General features: G+C 36.8%; 1 protein-coding gene across 6 annotated transcripts in view; it reads right to left on the bottom strand.

Annotated features, from left to right (window-relative positions):
* phtf (putative homeodomain transcription factor) overlaps window positions 1-21,980 on the bottom strand; it is an 87,203-nt gene extending 65,223 nt beyond the window's left edge. For 2 of the 6 annotated variants that reach the window (XM_083115286.1, XM_083115291.1), the window contains exons 1-8: window positions 21,652-21,706; window positions 21,084-21,146; window positions 17,642-17,781; window positions 13,059-13,276; window positions 11,920-12,103; window positions 7,682-7,757; window positions 4,210-4,883; window positions 825-925 (exon numbers count right to left, since the gene is read on the bottom strand). In XM_083115286.1, coding sequence (XP_082971412.1) covers window positions 825-925; window positions 4,210-4,883; window positions 7,682-7,757; window positions 11,920-12,103; window positions 13,059-13,276; window positions 17,642-17,781; window positions 21,084-21,109 — 1,419 coding nt within the window. In that variant the 5' untranslated portion in view covers window positions 21,110-21,146; window positions 21,652-21,706. Of the gene's footprint in view, window positions 1-824; window positions 926-4,209; window positions 4,884-7,681; window positions 7,758-11,919; window positions 12,104-13,058; window positions 13,277-17,641; window positions 17,782-21,083; window positions 21,147-21,354; window positions 21,614-21,651; window positions 21,707-21,857 lie in introns of those variants that run through there. The other 4 variants (XM_083115290.1, XM_083115289.1, XM_083115287.1 and 1 more) reach the window with 4 other exon arrangements.
* Between the last annotated feature and the right edge of the window lie 1,018 nt (window positions 21,981-22,998).

Here is a 22,998-nt window from a genome sequence, read left to right as displayed (position 1 = left end):
ACGGGATATACTAATCTATGAAAAATTGTTAATTATATAACAATTTCAAACTGAAATTTACCTAATCAACTTCAAGATATGTAATCTTGCATTAATCTCCCGTCTGTTAAATAGATCAAATCCGGGAACTTTTCTAACGGTGGAAGCGGCCCCGGCGCCTACCCAGCGTCGAATAACATGGGTACCTGGGGGAAACCCTGGGGGGTAAAGGCGGTCAGGGGCGTGATGCTGATCACATCACCCCCACTCACGACCGGATCAAGAAAGTGTGGGGCGTTACCCCCACACCCCCTATACGCCTTCATGGCGTGGTGCTATGCACAGGGGAACACTTTACCTTTTTTTTTTACCTGTTAAATAGATTCTTCTGCAAAGGACACCAACAAAGTAAACGGATTGAGAAAATTCTGTTAATTTTTCACGCAACTTTATTTTCCTTCTTCGATAAAAATAAAGTGAAACTGTGAAAAAATTTCCTCAGAGCATTTATAAATATGTATAAACTGAATGGGATTTGAATTAATAAAAGTTGCAATTTTTCACATCCACGGAAAAAAACAAGCAGAATTCCCGTAGCCAATAATTCATGCACAATTTCCGGTGAGTAGCCATCCTTGGAAAATAATGGTGACTATGGTGTGAAATCAAATAGATATGTATGTGTTTGTAACCACTAATACAGTATTTCTACACTTCTTTGATATAATCAATCTGCTCTTATTTTTTAAATGCGCCTCATATTACCCTCTGAATGACAGGTCTTGTAAACTCTCTCCCCTTTAACCCCTGAACGACCATCATAAGTAACTATCTAAGTGACTTACACTAACTTGTGGAACTGTTGACCTTGCTGCCTGTGCGTCATCACTGCCTTCAGTGTCCGACTGTTCATGGTCAGATTCATGACCAGGTACATAATGTGAACCTGTAACAAGAATAAAGGGGAAAATGTTACTGATACAAAATCTACAAAGCAAATTGCAACAAAATTAGTATTTCAAATGAACTGAAAATTTCACTGAATGCTGTAGGAAACGACAGACCATTCCATTGGCATAATCATGTGATCAACTTCTTATAGCATTTAAACTATTTTGACTAATTTTAACCCTGTTTTAACCTGTTTATCATGTCTTGTACTTACCTCCCATCCCCGTAGAAGGACCAAGGTTGATCTGAAAATTTGGACTATAAAAGATAGTATGTGCTGTAACTTTGTCACTCTTGTTTTCACTGAACAAATGTTACAAGTGGCAAAACATTGGCATACCTGCTCAGATGATTGAAAATATGTTTTGGAAGATAAATTACAAAATTATTAGGGGTGAAATGATAACGCTTTGAAGTGCCAAACATTACTCTTACAGATTCTCACCAATACAAATAATGATTATTGGACATTGTACCAATTAAATGTTGTGTTCAAAGAAATTACAAATATTATTGCAATGATAAATAAATCTACCATAGTTATGGATTAAAATTGCTATGTTAAAAATATAAAATATTAAAAATAGCTATCAATGAATTATGAAATTGGTGTAAACAGTGCTCAAAGTGAGGAGATGCAGGGGAAAGGAATCCCCCGGCTAGGAAAATCTATGCCAAGTATTCCACCAACTCTCATTGCCACCATGTTAAACCATAGAGGCATCCTTCCAGCCCAAAGGTCAAGCAAACATCCCATGCAATTTCTTCAGCTAAAGTAGATCATATGTTATGTCAATGTCTCATCAATGGTGGCAATTAACACTATGACAATATGCATAATGTCTCAAAAACTGGTTTACAATGCCTTGTAATCCCTGTTGCTCCTTGTGCAGATCAGTATTCTGTTGGGAACCTAGTGAGCATAAACTTCACAGTATCCTATCATCCAGCCCTATGGTACATGTACATCCACAGCTGAAAAACAAATGCAAAGCCACTTTTCAACATTATCTGTCAGTCTTCTCTGATTAAGGCCTTTCATTGTCGGTTCACGTGTATGATGTTCATGGGTGAACAGATCATCGACCTTCATCAGTTAAACTTGTTCTTCTGCTTCAAACCTTTCTACCCATTCATGGTGCTTGCAAATTTGTACTGAGACAACATCCGAAGGTAAATTTCAAGCAAATGTTGTCTACTACAGCATGTTGTTCTTCGATGGTGGTGCCCTACAACAGTGTGCCCATGTTTCTGTCCTTGTGGCTATCATCTGACTAACGGTCAAGTTCTGCATGCTTAAACTACTAATAAGTAGGGACCTTGATTTTTCATTAATGCAGTAACACTGGAAAATGTTAATTGTTGCAAAAAGTGCATATGTATATGTAGTGACATGTTTTAAACACATTTGTTTATGCATTTGAAATGTTTTAAACACATTGTTCATGCATTCGAAATCACAAAATAACGCACATTTAGCATAAATTTGATTTGTGGTCTGGTGATTTTCAATACATTTTGCGCTTAAAAATGAAAAATTCAAACAATCCAACATTCGTGTAAAAATAAAATGTGCCGTTTTTATGCATGTATAACAAACACGTTTTCCAAAACTTTCTCCGCCAAAAAATTATGATACATGTAGGAAGATAATAATTCTGATAGCTACATGAAACAACTTGTTGGAAGCTTAACATGATTTTTCACCTTCGATTGGAATGTTTTGCATCACCAAGCAGAGTGGGTGTAGTTTCAGTGTGAACCTACTTCAAACAGTAACATAAGTATTTGTTGTTCGAGAAATTACATCAACGAGAATAGGGGTGCTGTGTTGATGGAGATCGATTGTGCATATCTATCGTCACATTGCAGCCGTGTGAGAAACATTTTACTCCACCGAGAATCGTATGTGTTCCTACTGTCACAAGAGAGCCTCAACCTCAGTATTGTCAAATGAGAAACATTTTGCGTTACTAAGAGAAGTGAAGTGGCTTTGGCAGAGATAGAAAGTGCACCTACCATCACACAGAAATCATAACATCAGTATTTGTTGTGCTAGAAATAATGGAAAATAGCTTTCACCATATGAAACTGTCACAAACATGCACAGGCCATTCAACCTACAAATTAAAATACTAGTTTAAAAGTACAATGAAGGTCTAATTTTATGTGTATTTGGCAGAAAAGCATGTTGAAATAAAAACGTGAATTGTGGGGTGACAAAAAAAAATCGAGGCCCCTACTAATAGGCCATTTTCAAACAGGAGTCATTGCACCAGCTTCTCTACATTCCAGTTACGAATAATTTCAAAGTAGTCTTTAAATTTAAAATTGTGGGTGCATAAGCACTTAGGCTATTTGCACCTATCACAGCCTCTTGCCATAACTAAAATCACCATCTGTCTCTGAGGAATAGAATCTCATTACCAATGTTAAAAGCTGAGGCTGTAAAGGGGCATTCAGCACATGCATTGATAAAACACAGGACTACATACAGTCTTGCTGACCATTATACTGGTCGTAGGTCCAGATGGCACAATCTTGTTGGCCTGCAAAACTACAGAAGTGAGTTCATTTTTGGTTCCGTGCGACTTACTCACTATCTTATATAAGCATAAAATCAAAATTAGTTAATGAGTATATAGTTGTCGTTGACGATGTTTCGGTGGCAACTGCCCCCTTCTTCAGGTCATGAAATCCGCTATTACGTGCATACGTAAAGCTTCGTCATTTAGAAAGGATCAAGGTATATGCATGGATAGGTTGATTGTTAGAATGACTAATGACTAAAACATGGTAAAACTGTTAAAACTGCTATAAAAAATGTTAAAACCCATAATGTTACTCTATCACAGCTCCATGTTGACAGGAACAGATATGTTCAATTACTATTAAAATCGTTAAAACCGGTGAGGTTACCCTAATACTGATACACGTAGACAGGAACTGGACAACTATATATTCACTTTACGTAAGTAAATTAATAATTTCGATTTTATGCTTATACAGAAGTAAGGTTGATTTTTGGATGCCTTCTCAAAAGACCCTTTCCCCTAATCAGAGGTGAGTGAGCACCAATGTCACTTTATGAAAGGCCACCGTTAGAAAATTTCCTCCTGCAATCATCTACACTAAGAATCAAACCTGGGTCTCCACATATGTAAGCCAAGGTCTTTCTTTATACCTTCTCCTAACACTCATTTTGAACAAACCTGAACCATGAAATGCCATAAGTGAAAAAGAGAAACATAAAATAGAAATCATAAGGACAATAAATACCTAATTTCCGTTCCCGAAGAGCTTCATTATTGCTGCTAAAAGGATCTTCCTTCTTCTTCATCCAACCATTACAATACTGCGAGATGCAACTTGATTGACTGCCTGAATCCTGCTCTTCTAAGCAACACTGCTGCTTTACATCAGATTTGCCAACACCACCAATTTGTTTAGTATGGCACTGTTCATCACCTAACACATCCACCCGTAAACCGTTAGTTCTTGGACTCGCATTCCCATTCCAATTACACGAAAGTCCAGCTTTCGCCTCTAAAACGTCACTTTTGGCTTCGTCTTTGATATCTGACGTTTCTCCTCCTGCTTCGTCACCATTATCACTCGATGCATTGCCGTTCAGGCTTTCAAATCCATCATCGTCTAACGGAACCCCCTCTGGCTCCTGCAGAGGTTCGGGCTTGTTTGGTCCACTCTGTTCTTTCGGTGGTGCTTGACTAGATGTCGCTGAAGAACTTGATGCTTCCACCTTATCTCCAAGCAAACTGGCAGAAAATAAATTTTTAGGCTTGGACTTGGTCAGTTCGTTAGTGTCTGAGATATCATCTACCTCTGATATGTTGGATAACAAATTATCATCACTCTTCTGTGAAGTGTCACCAAACACACCCTTCGCTGTACTTCTGCAGAGCCTTGACTGTGAGATTTCATCCAAAGATGACCTAAAATGAAAGCAAACATAAGCAATAACAAGGAACAATTAAATTTTATGACATGCGAGATCACGCAATGTAATGTTCTTGTATTTTCTGCTATTTGATGTACACTTTTCTCCCACTTAGAACTAATCACAATATTGATGATGAATGATGATTAGTAGAGCTACATATTTATGATGAATAAAAAAAAATCAAGATTTCGGTACAAAAACTGGGCACATTTCGGGATTAAAAGCAGCATAAAAGTTGGCATTTTGGTGTTAAAATGGTAAAAAAAAAACAATTTGATTTCAAAACTGCACTTATTACACAAAAGAAACATTACCCTTCTAATAGTACATTTGTGTAATTATCAGAGTAATAAGTTTATTCCTGTGCAAAGGAGACTATTTACAGCAGAATTAATCAATTTTCCATGATTTGCATAACTCACAGGATAAATCAGACTTCAGATAGTGTTGTGTTGTTAAATAAACCCTATATTTCCTGTATAAGAGTTCTTTTTGGGATTTTACAGTGTATTTCACATCATTTCATGACAAAACATGGTACAAAAATTCATCTCTCACCTTTCAAAAATGTGAAAAATGAACATCACAGTGTTATTTCACATTTTGGGTTTCCATCAAAAACTAAATATGCATGCCTCTAATGATTAGATGAAAGGACACTCGCAAAGAATATCCATACCCAGGATGGGACTCAAATCTGGAACTAATGATTATGAGGTGGTAGTTCCTCAAAACCAACTCAACATGGAAATTAGTATGGAATTATAGGCACAGTTTCTTTGTTTGTCTGAATTATCCTGGAAGTTATACAAAATTCCCAGAATATTGCTTGGTGGGATGAAAGAATAAACTTTATAATTCCTGCATTGCACTAATAAAATGTCTACCGTAATGTAACAATTCTGTACTTTGTGTAATAAGTGTATGGATTGGTGTGGGTAGAAAACCATGAACATCGTAACTTCCATGTTTGAGTTCGTCTGATAGTTCCAAGTTTTCATGGTAGAGCTCAGGTTTACAAATTATGTTGTGATGTCAGCAGGCAGTGCTGCTGAAACACTGTTGGTCCTCCATCCGTAAATTTAGTTTCAATTTAGCAACAGAAAATTCATGTTTTCATTCAATGAAGTATTGAAAAAGTCACTATTAATAATATGATGTTTTTGCAGTTTTTCAAGCATTGGCTTGTTCTGAACGTAAGTTTTTCTGGAATTTCAAAAAACACTAACTTCTCATATAGAATTAGAATTAACCATTTGATCAACAGTTCAATGAAATGAGATTTCGGCCAATTCACTTGCAACACTTCAGACTGTTTTCTGCCCAAAAAGAACTGGAGTGGTTTCAATTACTGATGGTTTGCATCGTACAATCCTACGTTTTGTTTGTACAAAACCATCAGATCATTTCAAACATAGAAGTGGCAATACTGATGGTTTTGTACCCACATCAGTCTCAAAGTTTCAAAATAAAATTTCAGATTTTATTCACCAAAATAATATTGCAGCATCATTCTAATACAGAATTTGAATCTGAAAGTCAATCCATTTTTGTACTAAAATTTAAGTCTATGAAAAAAATGATTTCAGATATTTCATTATGTCACATAAAACACCTCATGCAGTCCTGTACAAAATCGTCAAGGGCCCGAATGCAAGGAAAAAAATCCCACCGCTAACAGTCAGAAACAAAAATTTCATCCGAAAAATTTAAGTAATTATTTAGAATAGCTACTTGGGACTACACATGAAATAATTATACAAGTCAAATGTGTGCCAATATCCGTGGCAGAATGCGTTACGCAGCACCCTACAATGCTAGGGGTTTCGGGTTCAAATCCCAGCATGGACAAGGGTTTTTTGTGATTATATTTTCATCATTAATTACCCTCATCACGATTAGCCAAAAGTTGCAAAAAAAAAAGTGACCTAAATAATAAAAATTAAATCAAACCATAGTGAACGTGTACCTATGAATTATCATAGATTGCAGTTTACATCCCTATGATACTTGCGTATTCAAAAGAAGAATGAGTAACTACGTACCCTCTTCTTTACAGAAAGCAGACTCCCTGTAGTTTTCTGGGCTGACAAGGATGCTACTATTTGACTAACACCAATAAGTCTGACCTGAATCATACTACACTGGAGGTAGTTGAATTTTGGAAAGATTGTTCTCCTGTAGTAACAGTTATGGGAAGAATAAGAAAAGAACAGAAGGCAGTGCACAGATCGGGAACACTGGAAGCTAGTGCAGAGTTATAAACATTAAGAAGCTTTGCCAAATCACTTAAGGTTTGATTTCAGATTTAAGTTCATTACTGAAATGTTCAACTTTATCAGGACATTCAGAGGATAAATCATCTTCATATTGGTATGGAGGGCAATCGATGCACTGCATTTTGTTGTATCTTACACTTGATAATTTCTTTATTCACTTTGGTTTATTGTGAGAACCGCAGGGGCTCCTCAAATAGAAATTCTTTATGTAAAATATAAACTTTCTTATTCTAATTGTGATCATTTAAAATTTCCGTTCCCACAAAAGTGGGATTCTTTTGAGAAAAAACAAAACCAACCCCAACTGTTTCTGTAAATAGCCTTCCTTCTAGGAACTTTTCTGTCCAGCACATTTGGACAGTTCATGATAAAAACTCTCCATCATAAGAGGCTTACACACAGAAAAATGTCCCATGCACTGGTTAAAGTAGTTTAGTGCTTCTTTTAAAATGCAAGAACATAAAATTAGATACTACTTTTGTAAGAAAATTAGAAACAAGTTTACTCGTACCTTCTTGCTCTGCTTCTTGGCTTCTCCCCATGATTAACTTTTCCAGATACTTCTTGAGATGTTTTTGAGTCGGAACCTAGCAATTAATTTATACACAGTAAGTAGTATTCAAATTAATACAACAAATACACTTCAAAATCAACATCTTGCCTCACTAACATCAGTAACATTATGTTTAGAACAATTTCATTTCATATCTAACAAAGCAAGTAATATTGTACACTTTCCATTAAGTAATTGTAGTTTTCCTGGCAACGTGATTTGAACAAGTGTTCTCGGGTTACCAGCCAGGTTAAGTCGATGTTAGTATCCAATGTTACGATCGTATACAACAGAGAACACTTGTTTGTATTTTCGTTAAGATTAAGTAAATACTCCCACCAACATAAAACACTACAGAATTTGAAATTGTTCACAATCATGACACAAGCCCACACATAAGTATTACATTGTAACTATACAATATCAATCTACTAATTGCTTTTTGTTCCACATTCACATTTGATATAAGCAGGTTGTTAAGACACCTGTCAAATCCGTCATTTAATCACTAAATCCATTATTTTCCACATAATACTAATGAAAAAGTAATTAAAACTATGCATATTTCAAAATTTTTCCATGACATTTAGACTCCAAATGTGTACATTTCATGCAGTTGGTGATGAATCTCACTGGAGTTACACCTTCTTGTCCACTGAAAACTAGTCCCTGCATGCACTTCCAGTTTGAATGCCACTTCCAAATAACGTGACATGTTCATCACTGATAATGTTCAATCCCAAACAGCCAAAGCACAACCATTACTCCACCCTCACAAGGGAACTGTTATCAGTGTTGCCAACCACATCCATAAAAATGTATCTTTCCGACAAGATATTAAGGGTAAGTGCAAATTATATTGTAACTTTCCCTTGAATACAGTGTGTCTATAAAGTCATGTTGGGGTTTCAGACTCAGACAGTATCCCAACAAAACAAAATAAAACCATGAGCCTTACACTGCATTGAAGAGCAACTGTTTCAGAAGTGTGGGAAAGACTGGGGAAGCATGTGCAGGTAGTCACATGACATGACATGATGGTGACACAAACCACACCACTCAGTTGGTCAGGATGTGGATAGTTCAGAGAAAGGTTCAATTCATACTTTGGCTTTCAAAATTTGAATCTACAAGTGTTTCATGATGGATGCGGTAAACGCAGTTTAAAATTACTTACGTGAAATTTAGAAATTTCACAACTTCACGCGATGCGCAATTTAATGGTTAAATCGTATTAATTTCGAAGATCCACTGTCTTCATTTACTAAGAGTATGGCATCTGGAGCGGAGATGGTACCGCGTCAGACCTACATTGGCAGAACCATCCGCACTGTCCAAGAACGGATTAACGAACACGTAAAAGATGCCAAAAAAGACACACCAAAATCAGGCCTCTCCCAACACCTCCACTCCACTAACCACACCATCTCCTCCATATCCATACTTCACCCAACCGGCTCTGTCATAGAAAACACTGTCAAAGAAACCCATGTTATCATCCAACAGAAACCAGCACTAAACCTGGACAACGGACAGGCACACCCGACTTGGCACACCATCCTCAAAAAGATGCCCGACCAGAAAAAGAAAAGATGTCGTGCGCATACTCGACCCGCCTCCAGCCATGTAGGGAACACGAACTTCACCATGCCGAACAGCATGGCCCAGCCCCCCAACCACCACCCGGCAGTGCCACCTGACAACAGTAATTAGACGATGCAAACCAGGATACACATGCCAGTGCCACCGAATGGAAGAAATTGCAACTACCACCACCCGGGAACAAACAAAGCAGTGATGCGGTACCATCTCCGCTCCAGATGCTGTATTCTTAGTAAGTGAAGACAGTGGATCTTCGAAATTAATAGGATTTAACCATTAAATTGTGCAATGCGGCAGACATGTTTTTGTGCTGAATATTGTTGCATATTCAATGAAGAGCTACAACGTGAAAAAGAATATTACCTGGTAGGATTGCCAGCTTAAGGAGACCGGCAGCTAGTTGTATGCAAAACATTTTGTTAGGCCATCCTTTAGTGATGAGACTATTGAAGCTATAGAAAAGTCCTCAGGAGCCCCAAGAAATAGGTCCTGTCCTCAAAGTCTAGGTCTTAAGAGGACAACAGTTCACAAAGTGCTGAAATAACATCTCTGTTTTATGGAATACATACTGCAGTTATTACATGGATTTTGTCTAACTGATAAGATGTGCAATGATGAAGAATTCCTAAAAATAATTTTGTAGTGATGAGACTACATTCCATGTGTTGTCTTGTCATGGTCATCGACATAACTCCAGGACATGGGCTAACGAACAGCATACCTACACTGAGCATGAACAGGATAACCCAAAAGTAAACACGTGGTGTGCCCTTGCACATGATAGAGTGAAGCCATTTTTCTTCGCACGATGGACTGAGATGTTACACAACCATCTTGATATGTTGGAATTGTACTCCATGACCCAAATTGGAGACAAGGCATTATCTTTCAACATAATGGTGCTCCTTCATACTATGGCAACACTTGTTTATGAGTTTCTGAATATGACATTTCCATACTACTGAATAGGAAGGTGGATGGAAAGCATGGCCACCACATTCGCTGGATCTCATGCCTATAATTTTTTACTTCTGGAACTACAGCAAGTAAAATGTGTACAGTGTCAATCTGTCACACCTGACACGACTAGTTGTATGAAGCAAGAACTGGAATATCAAGTGAATGTGTATAGGGCAACAAAGGAAAGCCACATCAAATTGAATATGTAATATACATACATATGGGTTGGTCTTTCATTTCTCATGTATTGGTAATGCTTATTATTTTTGGCTCTTTGAATAAATAGTTTTGAAAACCCACTGAGACTTTACGAACACACTGTATTATAACTTAGGGACGGAGAAAGAGAGAGTGAGGGATGAAGGGAGAGATAACACAGGGGAACAAAAAAAAGATTTTATTTTGTGGCATAAAGTTTAATAACAGTTTCAGCACACAAAACAGCTGTGATTGCCAATTGTATGATTGGTTCAGTTGAATTGACTCCAGTTATAAAAATAAACACACCATTGAAAATGTAGGAGGTAAAATTACTCCACGCTTTTCTCGGTAATATCAAAATTTGATAATGAGCTGAAATTCCCATTAAGAAACTTATTTATTTATTTGTAAATTGTTGCTAGGCAACTTATGAAGCATTGCTAGTTAATATATTTCTTAATGTTGAATTTTGTAGTATAACTAAGTTTGTAGTATAACTAAGTGAAATGCATTTAATATGAATACATTGGAAATATGAGTTCCTCACATAGTAAGTGTTTCAATAACCCAAATGTTTTTTGCTATATATGTGGAATATATTGTCTACCATCACAGAGAAGAAATATCACGGATGTAGTGAGAGATTTGTATCAGGCTTATTTTGCCAAAAATCTGGGACAACATATAGTTTGCAAAACTTGTTTGGAATCACTTCGTTATTGGGGCCAAGGTGGACGAAAGGGACTCAAATTTGGAGTGCCCATGACATGGAGTGAACCAAAAATTCATGTTAATGATTGTAATCACAAAAAGAAATATTAAATTGTTGTTGGAAGTTCATTTATATGTATCTCTTATGTTTCCGCCATTTTGGTTTAGTTGCATTTATTTCATAAATTAGAGCCAATTAAGGAAATATATTATTATATCATTATTCAGCAGCATGAAATCGCCCTAAATTAGCTCTCAAACACTGTGCCGCAATTTCACTGTTCCCCAGTGTAATTCATGAGCCGTCGTCGTTTTGAATTTTTATTTTTTTGTTTTATTTTTTAATACAGTAGCCTTTGACGCGTAAAAACATGGATCATAGGTGGCAATGATGGTTGTTAAGTGACCACTGTTTGACATCTATGGATCGTAAAAAAGTAAAGGCAAAGGTACCCCTATGCATATGCACACATACCATGAAAGATGGGGTGATGTGAAGGTAGAGCTCCACATATTCTTGATCTCGGCCATAGTTGGTTGATTGATTTGATGTTTTAAGTTCACTTTATGCACAGTAAGGCTAATCGGGACTGTACCTACAGTTTAAAGTGGGATCCGAACCACTATGTACCTTCACCAGGCACCCCTTGATTACAAGGCAACGAGGGCACCACTGTGCCATCGAGGAGGTGAGAGAAGAGATAATGAGAATTATAACTTACATATTCCAAGTCCACGATTACGAGAACTGCTTGTTGAGCGTCTCTTTGTTCTCCTAATTTGACGAGATTTATGCTTCCTGGGTTCATGAGAGAGTTCACTGTGAGTGGAAACAATCTGTGAATGAACAATGCTCAGCACCAACATCATAGCACCAGGTACCAATACTTCAGAGGTTGTCACATGCTGCAATATATACAAAAATTGTCATACAAAATAAAACTCAAATTAACAACATTAAAATAAATAAAAACACATGATGCAATAGTGTTATACTCCCATATAAACAGTACATAGTGTTTCAGACAATATTGACAGATTAATTAGAAACAGTGGCAGCCGATGAAGTGGGGTTGTACCCCCCCAAAAAAATTCTATCTGTCTGGAGCTTTCAAATTCACTTGGCGCCAAGTGGCAAACAGGTATATGAAGCTGCTTTCCCCTCGGGGACTGCCAGTACAACACCAAGTTAACTCTAACGTAAGCACTGCTTCCACATCCCTCCCTGCTAGGCCCTTGTCAATGCTAAAAAGTGGACTGCAGTCTAATGTGTTGCCAAGTGGTAGAAATCGAAAGCCCTCACACTATGATATGGCGACACCGTGCATAAACATGTGATTACCAAGAGAAACAGTGGCCTGCCATGTAAAGCATTAGTTTCGGTTGTCAGTAAGTGCATGATAGTTTAAGTTTTTGAATCGATTCACAGAGTTATTTGTTTTCTGGCAGTAAGTTACATAATCTGGTGTTCTGAATGGTAAATCGTACAAGTAAAAAGGAGTGACTGACAAGTTCGCTACAATGAAAGATCGCCGAATGGAGTTCATGTTCAAATAGTTAAAGTAAGGTATTTTCTTTTCTTTTTTATGAATGCAGCCATCCTAACAATAAGTAGCATGAGCCACCACTGATTAGAAAACAAGGGTATGACACAGCATTCAAACACAGATATATGGAACCTAGAGCAAATTACCTTATCACCTTTTAGGACTAGTTCTAACATGAACATATACAGTATAGTTAAACAACAATCAGTCTTAACATGATGAAACTCATATTTCAGAACATTAATTAAAATATTTTAAGTATATTCAATAATGTTATACAAATGTAGACTTGTACATCACTGAGCAACACTTACTTCAAATCTGTCTTCCTCTTCTACAATATCACAGCTAAAATATAGTCCCATGTTAAAAATTTGTAGTATATATAGCCCAACCAGCAGGGCAAATATTTTTGGTGACGTCTGTTGTATCCACCATTTTGAATATATAGGTAAAAACAAAAGGCGGAGAATAGCCAAACGAGTCACCTTTCCTATCCCATGTTTTGGTTTAGCTTTGGGAAATGAAGAACCTGTAAATGAATAAGAAAATCACTTCAGTTTTATGAGTTTGTTTTTGCAGTTTAAAGTAGAATCTGAACCACAATGATCCATCAAGAGGCATCAAACCTAGTGCCCGTTCATTGCAAGGTAACGTTACACAATCAATGAGGCACATATAAGAAATTCGTGCAAGCAAAGAGTCCTATTCTCTGATTTCTTGTCTTTTGGTAAAGGAAACTCTTTCAAGCCATTGAAAAATAATTACAACCAAGCACTAATGCTGGCATATGAAGTGCATACCATTTTATTCTTAAATATGTAAAGTTCAAATCACAAACCCTGAGACCTTCTGTAAACAAAACCACCTGCATGCAGAAAGCATTGCAAACTCATACAAGTAAAATAATCCACACAAAAATCCAGCGTTGTTACAGGATTCATTACGTAAGGTGAAACAATGGCCAATTTGTAGTATGGGATACGCTGCCGCAAATGACGTCTCACTTTAAACCCAATACTCTTTCTTTTTTTACTTATTGCTTCACCTTTATGGTTAACTCTTTGCACCAGTAATCATTTCCCATAAATTTGGCTTCTTTCTTGCATGGGAATTGAATATATTTTACTTGCATTTCTTTAGACAAAATGATATAACATGGTAATGTATATTTCTAAGGATGATATAGATAGGAGTGTATTTGAAATTTGTTTGTAGATTTTATGTAAATTGTATCTTATGTAAATAAAATATATAATGGGCATAAACAGCCATATGCATTGCTGTAAGTCCAATAAATATATTGATGATGATGATCAAAACAAGACAAAGAAATTTCGTAAATTTATTGCGGTTGGAAACTTTGACAAGCATCCTAATAACGATTTTTGTTCTGCCAAATATAGTGCACTTCGTAAAATAACTTGGTGACATGGCAAGGCAAGATAAGTGTGAACATTTTGTAGGAATATGCATTGTAACTTTCAATGAGCTTAGATATTTGTGTACATAATGATATTTTATAATATTGGTTATATTCTAAAAATAATCATGTGAACAGCAAGGAAGTAGTGCAACTTAGTAATATTGCCTGACTTATCCTTAGAAAAATAACATGCAGAGTTCTATGCGTGCGGGAAGGTCTCAGTGTTCTCCGAGCTTGTTTTCAAAACACCAGCAAGGACAGCCTTTGAAAAGGGGTGAGAAACAGATTCTACCCAATATTTATGTAACGTTCTGTCAGTGGTATCCTGAGAAACCAGTAAATGAAGTGGTTAAGTTGGTATCCCAGTGCAGTGGTGTGTCAGTGTCTGCAGTTTTAAGGGTTACGAAAGAGAGAATGACCGGGGAAAGTAACAATGTATGCAGCTGCATATTCATCTGATGTTTTGAGAGCGGGTTCTCACATTCAGAGGCTCTTATATAAAATGAATAGGTGCGGTGAACTATGAGTGTAACAGCAGATGATTGCGGTCATGAATCAGCTGACGCAGAGTGATACATTGAATCGGTGAGACCATTTGTTTACAGAAGGTCTCAGGGTTGGTGATTTACACTTTAGTACATGTATAACCCAAAATATGTGTCATGAAATTCATGTAGATCATTGTAATTCACAGATATTCAACATTTTTGCTTTGCTACATACAAAAGAAAAAAATTATGTTGTTATATAAAAACCCCAGTCCTAATGCTAACTTGTTTTGTTCAGTATATATCAGACTACAATGCCATGCTAATGAACGATGAATGTGAAGATGAAAATTAAATCACATATGAGGTCTGACAATTAAGTTCGTGAACTTATCCTAGAAAATATGCTACATACCTTATTGCTGAATAGCACTGTGGTCACCTACAAAGTACTCCCCTTGAGAAAGCTATACACTGATGCCAGCGCCTACTCCACACTTCGAAGCAATTTTGAAACTCTGTTTCTGGAATGGCCTTCAGAGCTGTTGTAGTAGTAGGCTCCATGTCCTCAATGTCGTCAAAATGTCTTCCTTTCAAAACTTGTTTGATCTTCGGGTAAAGAAAGACGTCATTGGGGGCAAGATCAGGTGAGTATGGTGGGTGGTCTACCAAAGTTTTTTTGTCTCCTGGCCAAAAACTCCCATACAGATAGTGCCGTGTGAGCAGGTGCATTGTTGTGATGCACGAACATGAGTTGTTGGCGAAAAGTTCCGGTCGTTTGCATCTCACTTTTTCATGCAACCTTTGCAGCACTCCCAAATAGTACACTTGATTAACTATTTGTCCTGGTGGTAAAATTCATAGTGAACAATCCCTTGGATATCAACGGTTTGGTCTTTGATTGATGGAACTTTTCGATCGTGGAGAATCAAATGACTTCCATTGGGCACTTCGTCGCTTTGTTTCAGGGTCATGAGCGAAGACCCAGGTTTCATCACCTGTGATTATTCGGCCCAAAACATTGTCTTGCCTCTCCAAAAGGTCTGTGCATAGTTCAACCCTCCCTTGCTTTTGTTCATCAGTGATCTCCTTTGGGACCAATTTGGCACACACCTTGCACATACCAAGGTTATCAGTTAAAATTGTCTGCACAGTTTTCCTATCAATGTTTACTTGGTCTGCTATGGATCTCAAAGTGAGTCGCCGATTTGCATGCACAATTTGACGAATTTTGGCAATGTTTTCGTCCCTTCGGCTCGTTACTGGCTGCCCTAACCTTACTTCATCAGTCACTTGTTCCCTTACCTCAGAAAACCGCTCAATCCATTTGCACACCGCTGTTTTCTTCCATGGCATTTCCCATGTCTCACTCCCATTCTTGCCAGAAATTTGATGAGATGTTCGTTCGTTGCTCTAATACCGGCTCAGCCATTTTCATCACAGCACACACACGCTAGCACTAACAACAATGCACACCATTCAGCACAAATCTGCCACGCGTCAATGCTGTGAAACATTGAATTACCAAGGTTACAAAATCTTACAGAGCTGCCCTCAGCACTAAAGGGTGGCGAGTTTGCGAACTTAATTGTCAAACCTCATACATATACATCACAACTGACCTAGTTGTCCCATTTTGGCTTCAAGGGTTAAACAAATATCAATAAACTAAAACCAAATTCCTTGGTATAACAGCGCACTTAGGAGCAAACCTGCCAAGATAAAATTGATGATGAAACGCTTGCAAAAGATCCATATCCAAGTTGGGATTTGAGCCCAAACCCCAGGCATATGTAAGCATATAGTTAGGTATGGCTCATGTAATGATTTTCATGTGACTAAAGCAAGCTCTGCCATTGGCTAGACCACAGAACTGTATGAATGGAGGGTTTGATGTGGTAGAACCTTGCTGACTTGGGAGACTGGACGAATACCACCTATAAAGTTTGAGTATATTGCAACTCCATGCACTTCTTTTTCGGCCTGCATGGCCTGGTAGTGAATTGCCTCAAATTTGAAAATAGTTTCTTAATAGTTCATATTTCAATTGTTGAGTAAGGGTAGATTACTCCGGCTCATATTGGTCAGATGGGTTTTATGCTGGGTTGCAGTAGACTCAATAAAGCCATATTTTCTACTGACAGATGCACTGCTTGACTGATTTACATAGACTGACTTTTCGTTACGTGTTATTCCTCCTAAATGAATGCAAATTGTAATTAAAGAAATTAAAGTAATGGGAGAATTATTCTTGTATAGGATTGTGTGTGTTGACTGTTGCAAAATGAAGTTGTACTTTTGTTGTTATCACATAAATTTGTAATGGGTTTTGTTATTAGAAGATTTATATTTATCCAAAAGATTTGTTAATAAAATTTGGGAGTGAAGTGAAGCTGTTAAATTCAGTTGAACATACTAACCATGTAAAGTTATGTAACTTCCACTGCATGCATAAGATAATTCCCTTCTCACCCCTGGCTTTAAATTGTGTGGGGAAATAAGAGGTGTAAGGGATTATACATCACAGTGTGCATTGCCAACTACTCCATCATGGAGGTCAGCCTCTTGAGACTAGAGCCTCTACTACCAATTCTCATGCCTTGTTACAGTAAAATAAATTGCTAAATCTGTATAATTAATTTATTTAAAGCATCAGACTGATCACGACACCTACAAAAGTGGACCAATAATACAATCTGCTGATTTTTTACTGAAGACGTTGCTTGTTTCGAAATTTGCAACCCCTTCTCCTCGAAATCTTGAATTTGAAGTTCTGGCATTTCTTCAAGAAACTTATACTAGTCTTATCAACTATCAATCCTTTCCATTCATTAATTCAATGCATTACAACTGAAATTAAATTACATGTGCAAAATATGTATTTCTCCTGATGGTCACTTCTCTTCTTGAAACATCTGTCAATTTATACCAATACAAATTTTTATTATACCAACTATTCAAAAACTATATATTTATCACATACCTCTGACAAGATCCAAATCAATAAGTTCAGTTTTCAGTTTTGCTGTCTTCTTTGGTACATGGGTAAGACCAAGCAGGATTCTCTGCTCTACGGTTCTCTCCCATTGTTGTTTATCGTATGTCCCAATCTTTCTCTGATACCTTTGATAGAAAAAATATAAAACAAAATGGGGGATTCATATCATGGAGTTGCATTGAGAACTCATCTTAAAATTTTACAGTACAAAAAAAAGTAGACGAGTTCAGATTATTTTAATCAACTAGTTATTTTGAAAAATATAAGGAAGCTGGATACAGCCAGTATACAGAGGCACCAGTATTTACAAAAGTATTTGTTTAAATGTCTGTGATTATGTAATTCTAACATTATCATTGTATAAACAAACACATTTTATACAAAAATTTATTTCTGTACGTATTCATATTTCACTTATTTTACATCACCATTCTGATTTTTTTAGGCTATTGCAACAATGAGGATAAATAATGATTACATAAAATTGGTGAAAGAACACTCACAAAGAAATGCGCATGCCAGGACTCAAACCTGGGACTGTCAGAATTGCAATGGTGAGTCCAGTACTCAATGTGCTTGGCCACCTAGGTAGCAATTTCTATACATGTCCATAAACACATACTGAACAGGGTTACCAATAATTAGAACAGATAAATTTAAGTACTAAACAACCCAAACAGTAAAGCAAAAAAAGACACTAAAAATTGAGAAAATAGCAGTAATCAGAACGCTACATTTTAAAACTAGCTTCGCTACAGCTGATGCTACTTGCCCAAAAATGTAACTTCGCTACAGCTACAACTACATTTACTAAAAACTAGCTCACTACGCTACTCATGTGCGCTACTCGCTACTTCTGCATAAGAAAAAAAACTTGAAACAAGCACATGGATATTCAAAAAAAGCCCCTGGTATGATAGTTGTACTTACTGGAAAATACGATCGTTATACGAGCGTAATTCGTTAGATGTTTGCTCTAACTTTGCGGATAGCTGGGAGGTGCTTCTTTGGTATAGCTAAATGGTTGACAGGTGGATATATGCTTTATGTAAGTTTCATGTTGGGAATGCTTTCCTGAAGGCACAGTGGAAACTTTGTCAGCTTGTAATCAAAGGGTCCCAGGTTAGATACCTGGCGGAGGTACTAGTGGTTCAGATCCAGTCTGGATCAGCTTGTCTCTGTGCATAAAGTGGACTCAAAACAAAAACTAGGAAGGATGCCTAGTTGGGAGGATGGATTCTCCTGCTCCTCCATTCCCCACACTGCTCACCATCATCATTCACCATACTTCCTCATTCTCACAATTACATACATTTAGAAACTGTATAAACTAAAGAAAATTATCGTTTCTGAAGAAAAGTCAAAATCTCATACATACTTTTTACAATATTATAAAATATATTGAGGAAAGTGGTGTGTAAACTTGAGTGTTGTAAACATATTGCAATTTTAAAATTTCTGAAAAAATATTATATTGAAAATAATTGTAATTCCAGAAAGTGTATTTCTATCATTCGTGTAACAATAATTTCTTGCTGGTAAGATCCTATACGCTAAAAATGATTAATGCTGAACCAATGATTGCTGGCACTATTGCTTTGTCATTGTAGTGGAGACTGGATCGCTCTCTTTTGCGTTGCAAGTTGTGTTTTATACAGAGATTAATGACATTTACCTGCCTCTTACACCATGGATATCAACAGGATTTGTTCCTGGGGTGGTGCAAATGAGGCCATTTTTTTAGGGTTGCTGCAAACGAGGCATGTTTCTCCCCAAAATAGTGATGCAGCTAAAAAAACGTGGCCGTTAGCCAGAATATATTCATATATGCCAGTTCAGTTTAGTTATCTGTCTTTATGAACCTCCTCCAAATGTAAGCATTATTGTAGATTTTTTTAACGCTGTGGTCACTTTCACAAGTTTCCTCATAATGCAGAGAATTATTTTGTAACTTCGCTACAGCTACAATTTTCAAAATGTAGCGCCGCTACAGCTACGGCTACAAATTTTGTAGCTAGCTACAGTAGCGACGCTACAAGTAGTGCACTACTTCCGACCACTGGAAAATAGGCATTAACAATAAAGGAATTCATTTTTAATAATGGGACTAAAAACAAGCCTCAAATTCAAATTCTCGCATCCAAACTTTAATGCTTCCATAACCTTATAGGCTTTTAAGTTTATAAGATGAAGCCAAAGCAACCATCAGTCCTTGCTTTTATGTTTATTGAGAACTTACTGCAAGTACCGGTCATAAATTTAAACACAAAGGGACTTTAAACACTTTTAACATTCTGTTCCTCCTTTTAAACATTTTAGGTAATTGTAGGCATTAATACTAAAATAGGCAATTTTAGGTAAAACAAATTTACATATAATGATGAGTTACCCTGAAACATACATCTGTACAGAAAGTCTTCATATATGTTCATGGAAACAAAGTAGACATAGGTAAAATCTCAGCTATGCAAAAGAATCTTTCCATCCAGGTCGAGTGAGTAGGTTAGGTAACACTACTGTTGATAGTATTGAATAAGTTAGGTTTTATTTAGTATTTCCAAACTTCAAACTCACTTCCAGACCCACTTAGAGTTTAAAAAATACTTTACTTCATGCACTATAGCTCTTAACAACGTTTCTCATTAATAAGACATTTTGTTTTTCACTCCATGCTCAGATGGGCTAATAGGGACTGGATCTGCAGATTAAAGTGGGATCCAAACCAATCTGCAATCTGGCTCCATCAGGTACAGTTTAGCCACTGTACCCCTTGAAAATTATGTCGATTTTTTTTAATCGGCATATTTCAATGTTTTACGTAATGTAAAAGTGGTTCCAGCATTAGGAAAGCACAAATAATGGAGATATTTGATCCCAAAGAATGTCGCACGTAAGTTAAAACCTGCAATTTCGGAGTATTTTCGAAGCTTTTCGTTACTAAAAACTGTTTGTATGTACACTAAAATAGCAAAAGAAAACGCTGAAAATAACTATCAGTACCAAACCTAACTGTAGACGTAAAATTATAGCTGCTGTTGTGGAAAGTCGTTTGGGTTCACTTATGCAAGCCTTCGGGCTGTTCTGCTTCACAGTAAAGTAACATGCTAAGGCAACAGACGTACTTTACTTCACAATAACACATTTCAGAGAGCTAAAATGAACTGAAAACGTTCATAAACAACAAAATCTTCATAAACCATGCAAGATATTTCACTTTCTCTAGGGGGTACAGAGGGTCAAGGGTACCCAGGACCCCTGGATTACAATGTTATCACTATGCCATTGGGGCAGCCCACTAATAAGACACTATCATTAGAAATATAGTGTTGTACAGATTTTGTTTCATGCAGTAGTGTGTGTAGTCTAACGTTTATTTTACCCTCACACAAAATTCCATACTGTTATGAAACATGAGCAATGCACTTACCATGACAGTGTCTCCTCTAGATGCATTTTTCTACAATTTGCCACTACATGTCAATTTTAGCTCCTGCAATAGAAGAAATGACATTTGTAACAATTCAATGCGCATAAACAGATGAAACTGGAACAATAAATGTAACCTGCATTACCATGAAACAAATAAAAAGTGGCTTGAGATACTTACTCTGAAGAAAAAATTTCTTCAAGTTTCTAGTTTCTAAGTAAAATATCGACTAGTTGGGAGTTTGTTCTGTGAAGGCTAAATAAACGAATACCTTTTCGTGTTGCATGTCCAAAGCTTTCTATATTTGACTCAGATAACGATTTCATAAGCATCTAAATGCGTCTGCCTTTGTTCAATAAAACATCACTTTCAACTTAGGCAAAGGTAAGTCGCCGCTCAAGTCTTCTAGAAAATACAGAAAGTAAAACAACTTTCAACTAAGTTAATACACACGTCCAGAATGGAATTTAATTAACAACTGAAATTCTTCGTTCACATAAAAGTTGATTCAATTATTAACGTGCGTATGCACACGTTTACATACAAACATTTTAACATTTCATATTACCTTCAATTTTCAACGCGCACAGCACCCCCTCTACGAACAGCTGATACCATAATGCAATGCATGTAAACAAAAGAACGCCTGATTGATTATGCGTCAAGAAAGATGAAATTACGTTTTTGTTATTTGAAAAAAGGTACGCAATGCAAGGAAAATATGGAAGCATGGTAATTAATAAATACATTTTCAAAACTTCAGCTACTAAATACCTTAAAATTAAAGTCACATCACATACACCGATTTATCTTGCCCTAGGCCTTCCTGGATGTAAATTTCAATGTCATTACCTTCGTCTGACAGAAAACAAGACTCGCGCAAACTCGCACTTCCAGTAGTCCCAAATAGCTGCAGCTTAAGCTACGTGCGTGGATTACATACAATGCTTTACGTAAGAATACTTCCGCGTTTATTTAATTAGTTATATAATCAGAACGAGAAAATTGACTGAATTTCAGGTTTAAATGACAGTGTTAATAAGAACGGAAAATAACCAACGTACCTAGCAAATGTGAAATAAACAGTGTGAATTCAGGGAGGAGTCCCCACGGAAATTAAATGTTATTCCTCCCGCCTGGCAGAGCATTCGGAGGGGACATGAGCTGAGAAACTTTGGCTTTCCTTCTTTCACTTTAATTTGACGTAGAACGTACTGTTCTGTTTTTTCGTAGTAATAAGCACTGATTCGGTCCTCTATACATAGTCTCTCTCTCTCTCTCCTATAATTAAAAGTCAAGATAATGAACGAATTTTAATTATCATCCATTTTGATAACTGCTAAATTAAGAAATAAGACGGGTCTGGTCAGGATACTTTTCAAGGTGTCAACTGATGGGGACTAAGAACCCTAGGAACCGACAGAAGAGTCAATGATGATGCCATCTACAGATATGCTGTAGAATGCGTAGACACCTTAGTTTGCTGTAAACGTAAATTATTGCATGCTATAATATTATTTTATTGATTTCCGTTCTTAAAATCATAGTTAATTAAACCTAATTTACACTTAATTGGATTTAATGACATATCAGCGTAAGAAACAATTTTTAAATATTGGTATTATAATTTGATACCTTTGACAGCCTCCCCCGTCCCCCCGTGAAGTTTGGTGTCTACCCCGTAGGAAAGTGACTGGATTCAATACTGGAAATACACTAAACATTATTACTCATAATTTGTATCAGGAGGGGATATTCTCAGGGCTCGAAATCGACCGGAGCAGCCCGGAACGGCGTTCCGGTTCGTGAAAATTAGGACCCCCTCCCGTCCCGTCTCGTCACAGATGGAAACGGACCGTTCCGGGTCGTTAATTTTTTTAAAATATATTTCACTACATGTTCCTTTTCAGCGTGA

This window comes from Lepisma saccharinum, chromosome 30 (assembly GCF_977018435.1).
Source record: "Lepisma saccharinum chromosome 30, izLepSacc3.1, whole genome shotgun sequence".
Classification (NCBI taxonomy): domain Eukaryota; kingdom Metazoa; phylum Arthropoda; class Insecta; order Zygentoma; family Lepismatidae; genus Lepisma; species Lepisma saccharinum.
Note: the sequence above shows the minus strand (reverse complement) of the source record. Positions and strands in the feature narration are given on the sequence as shown.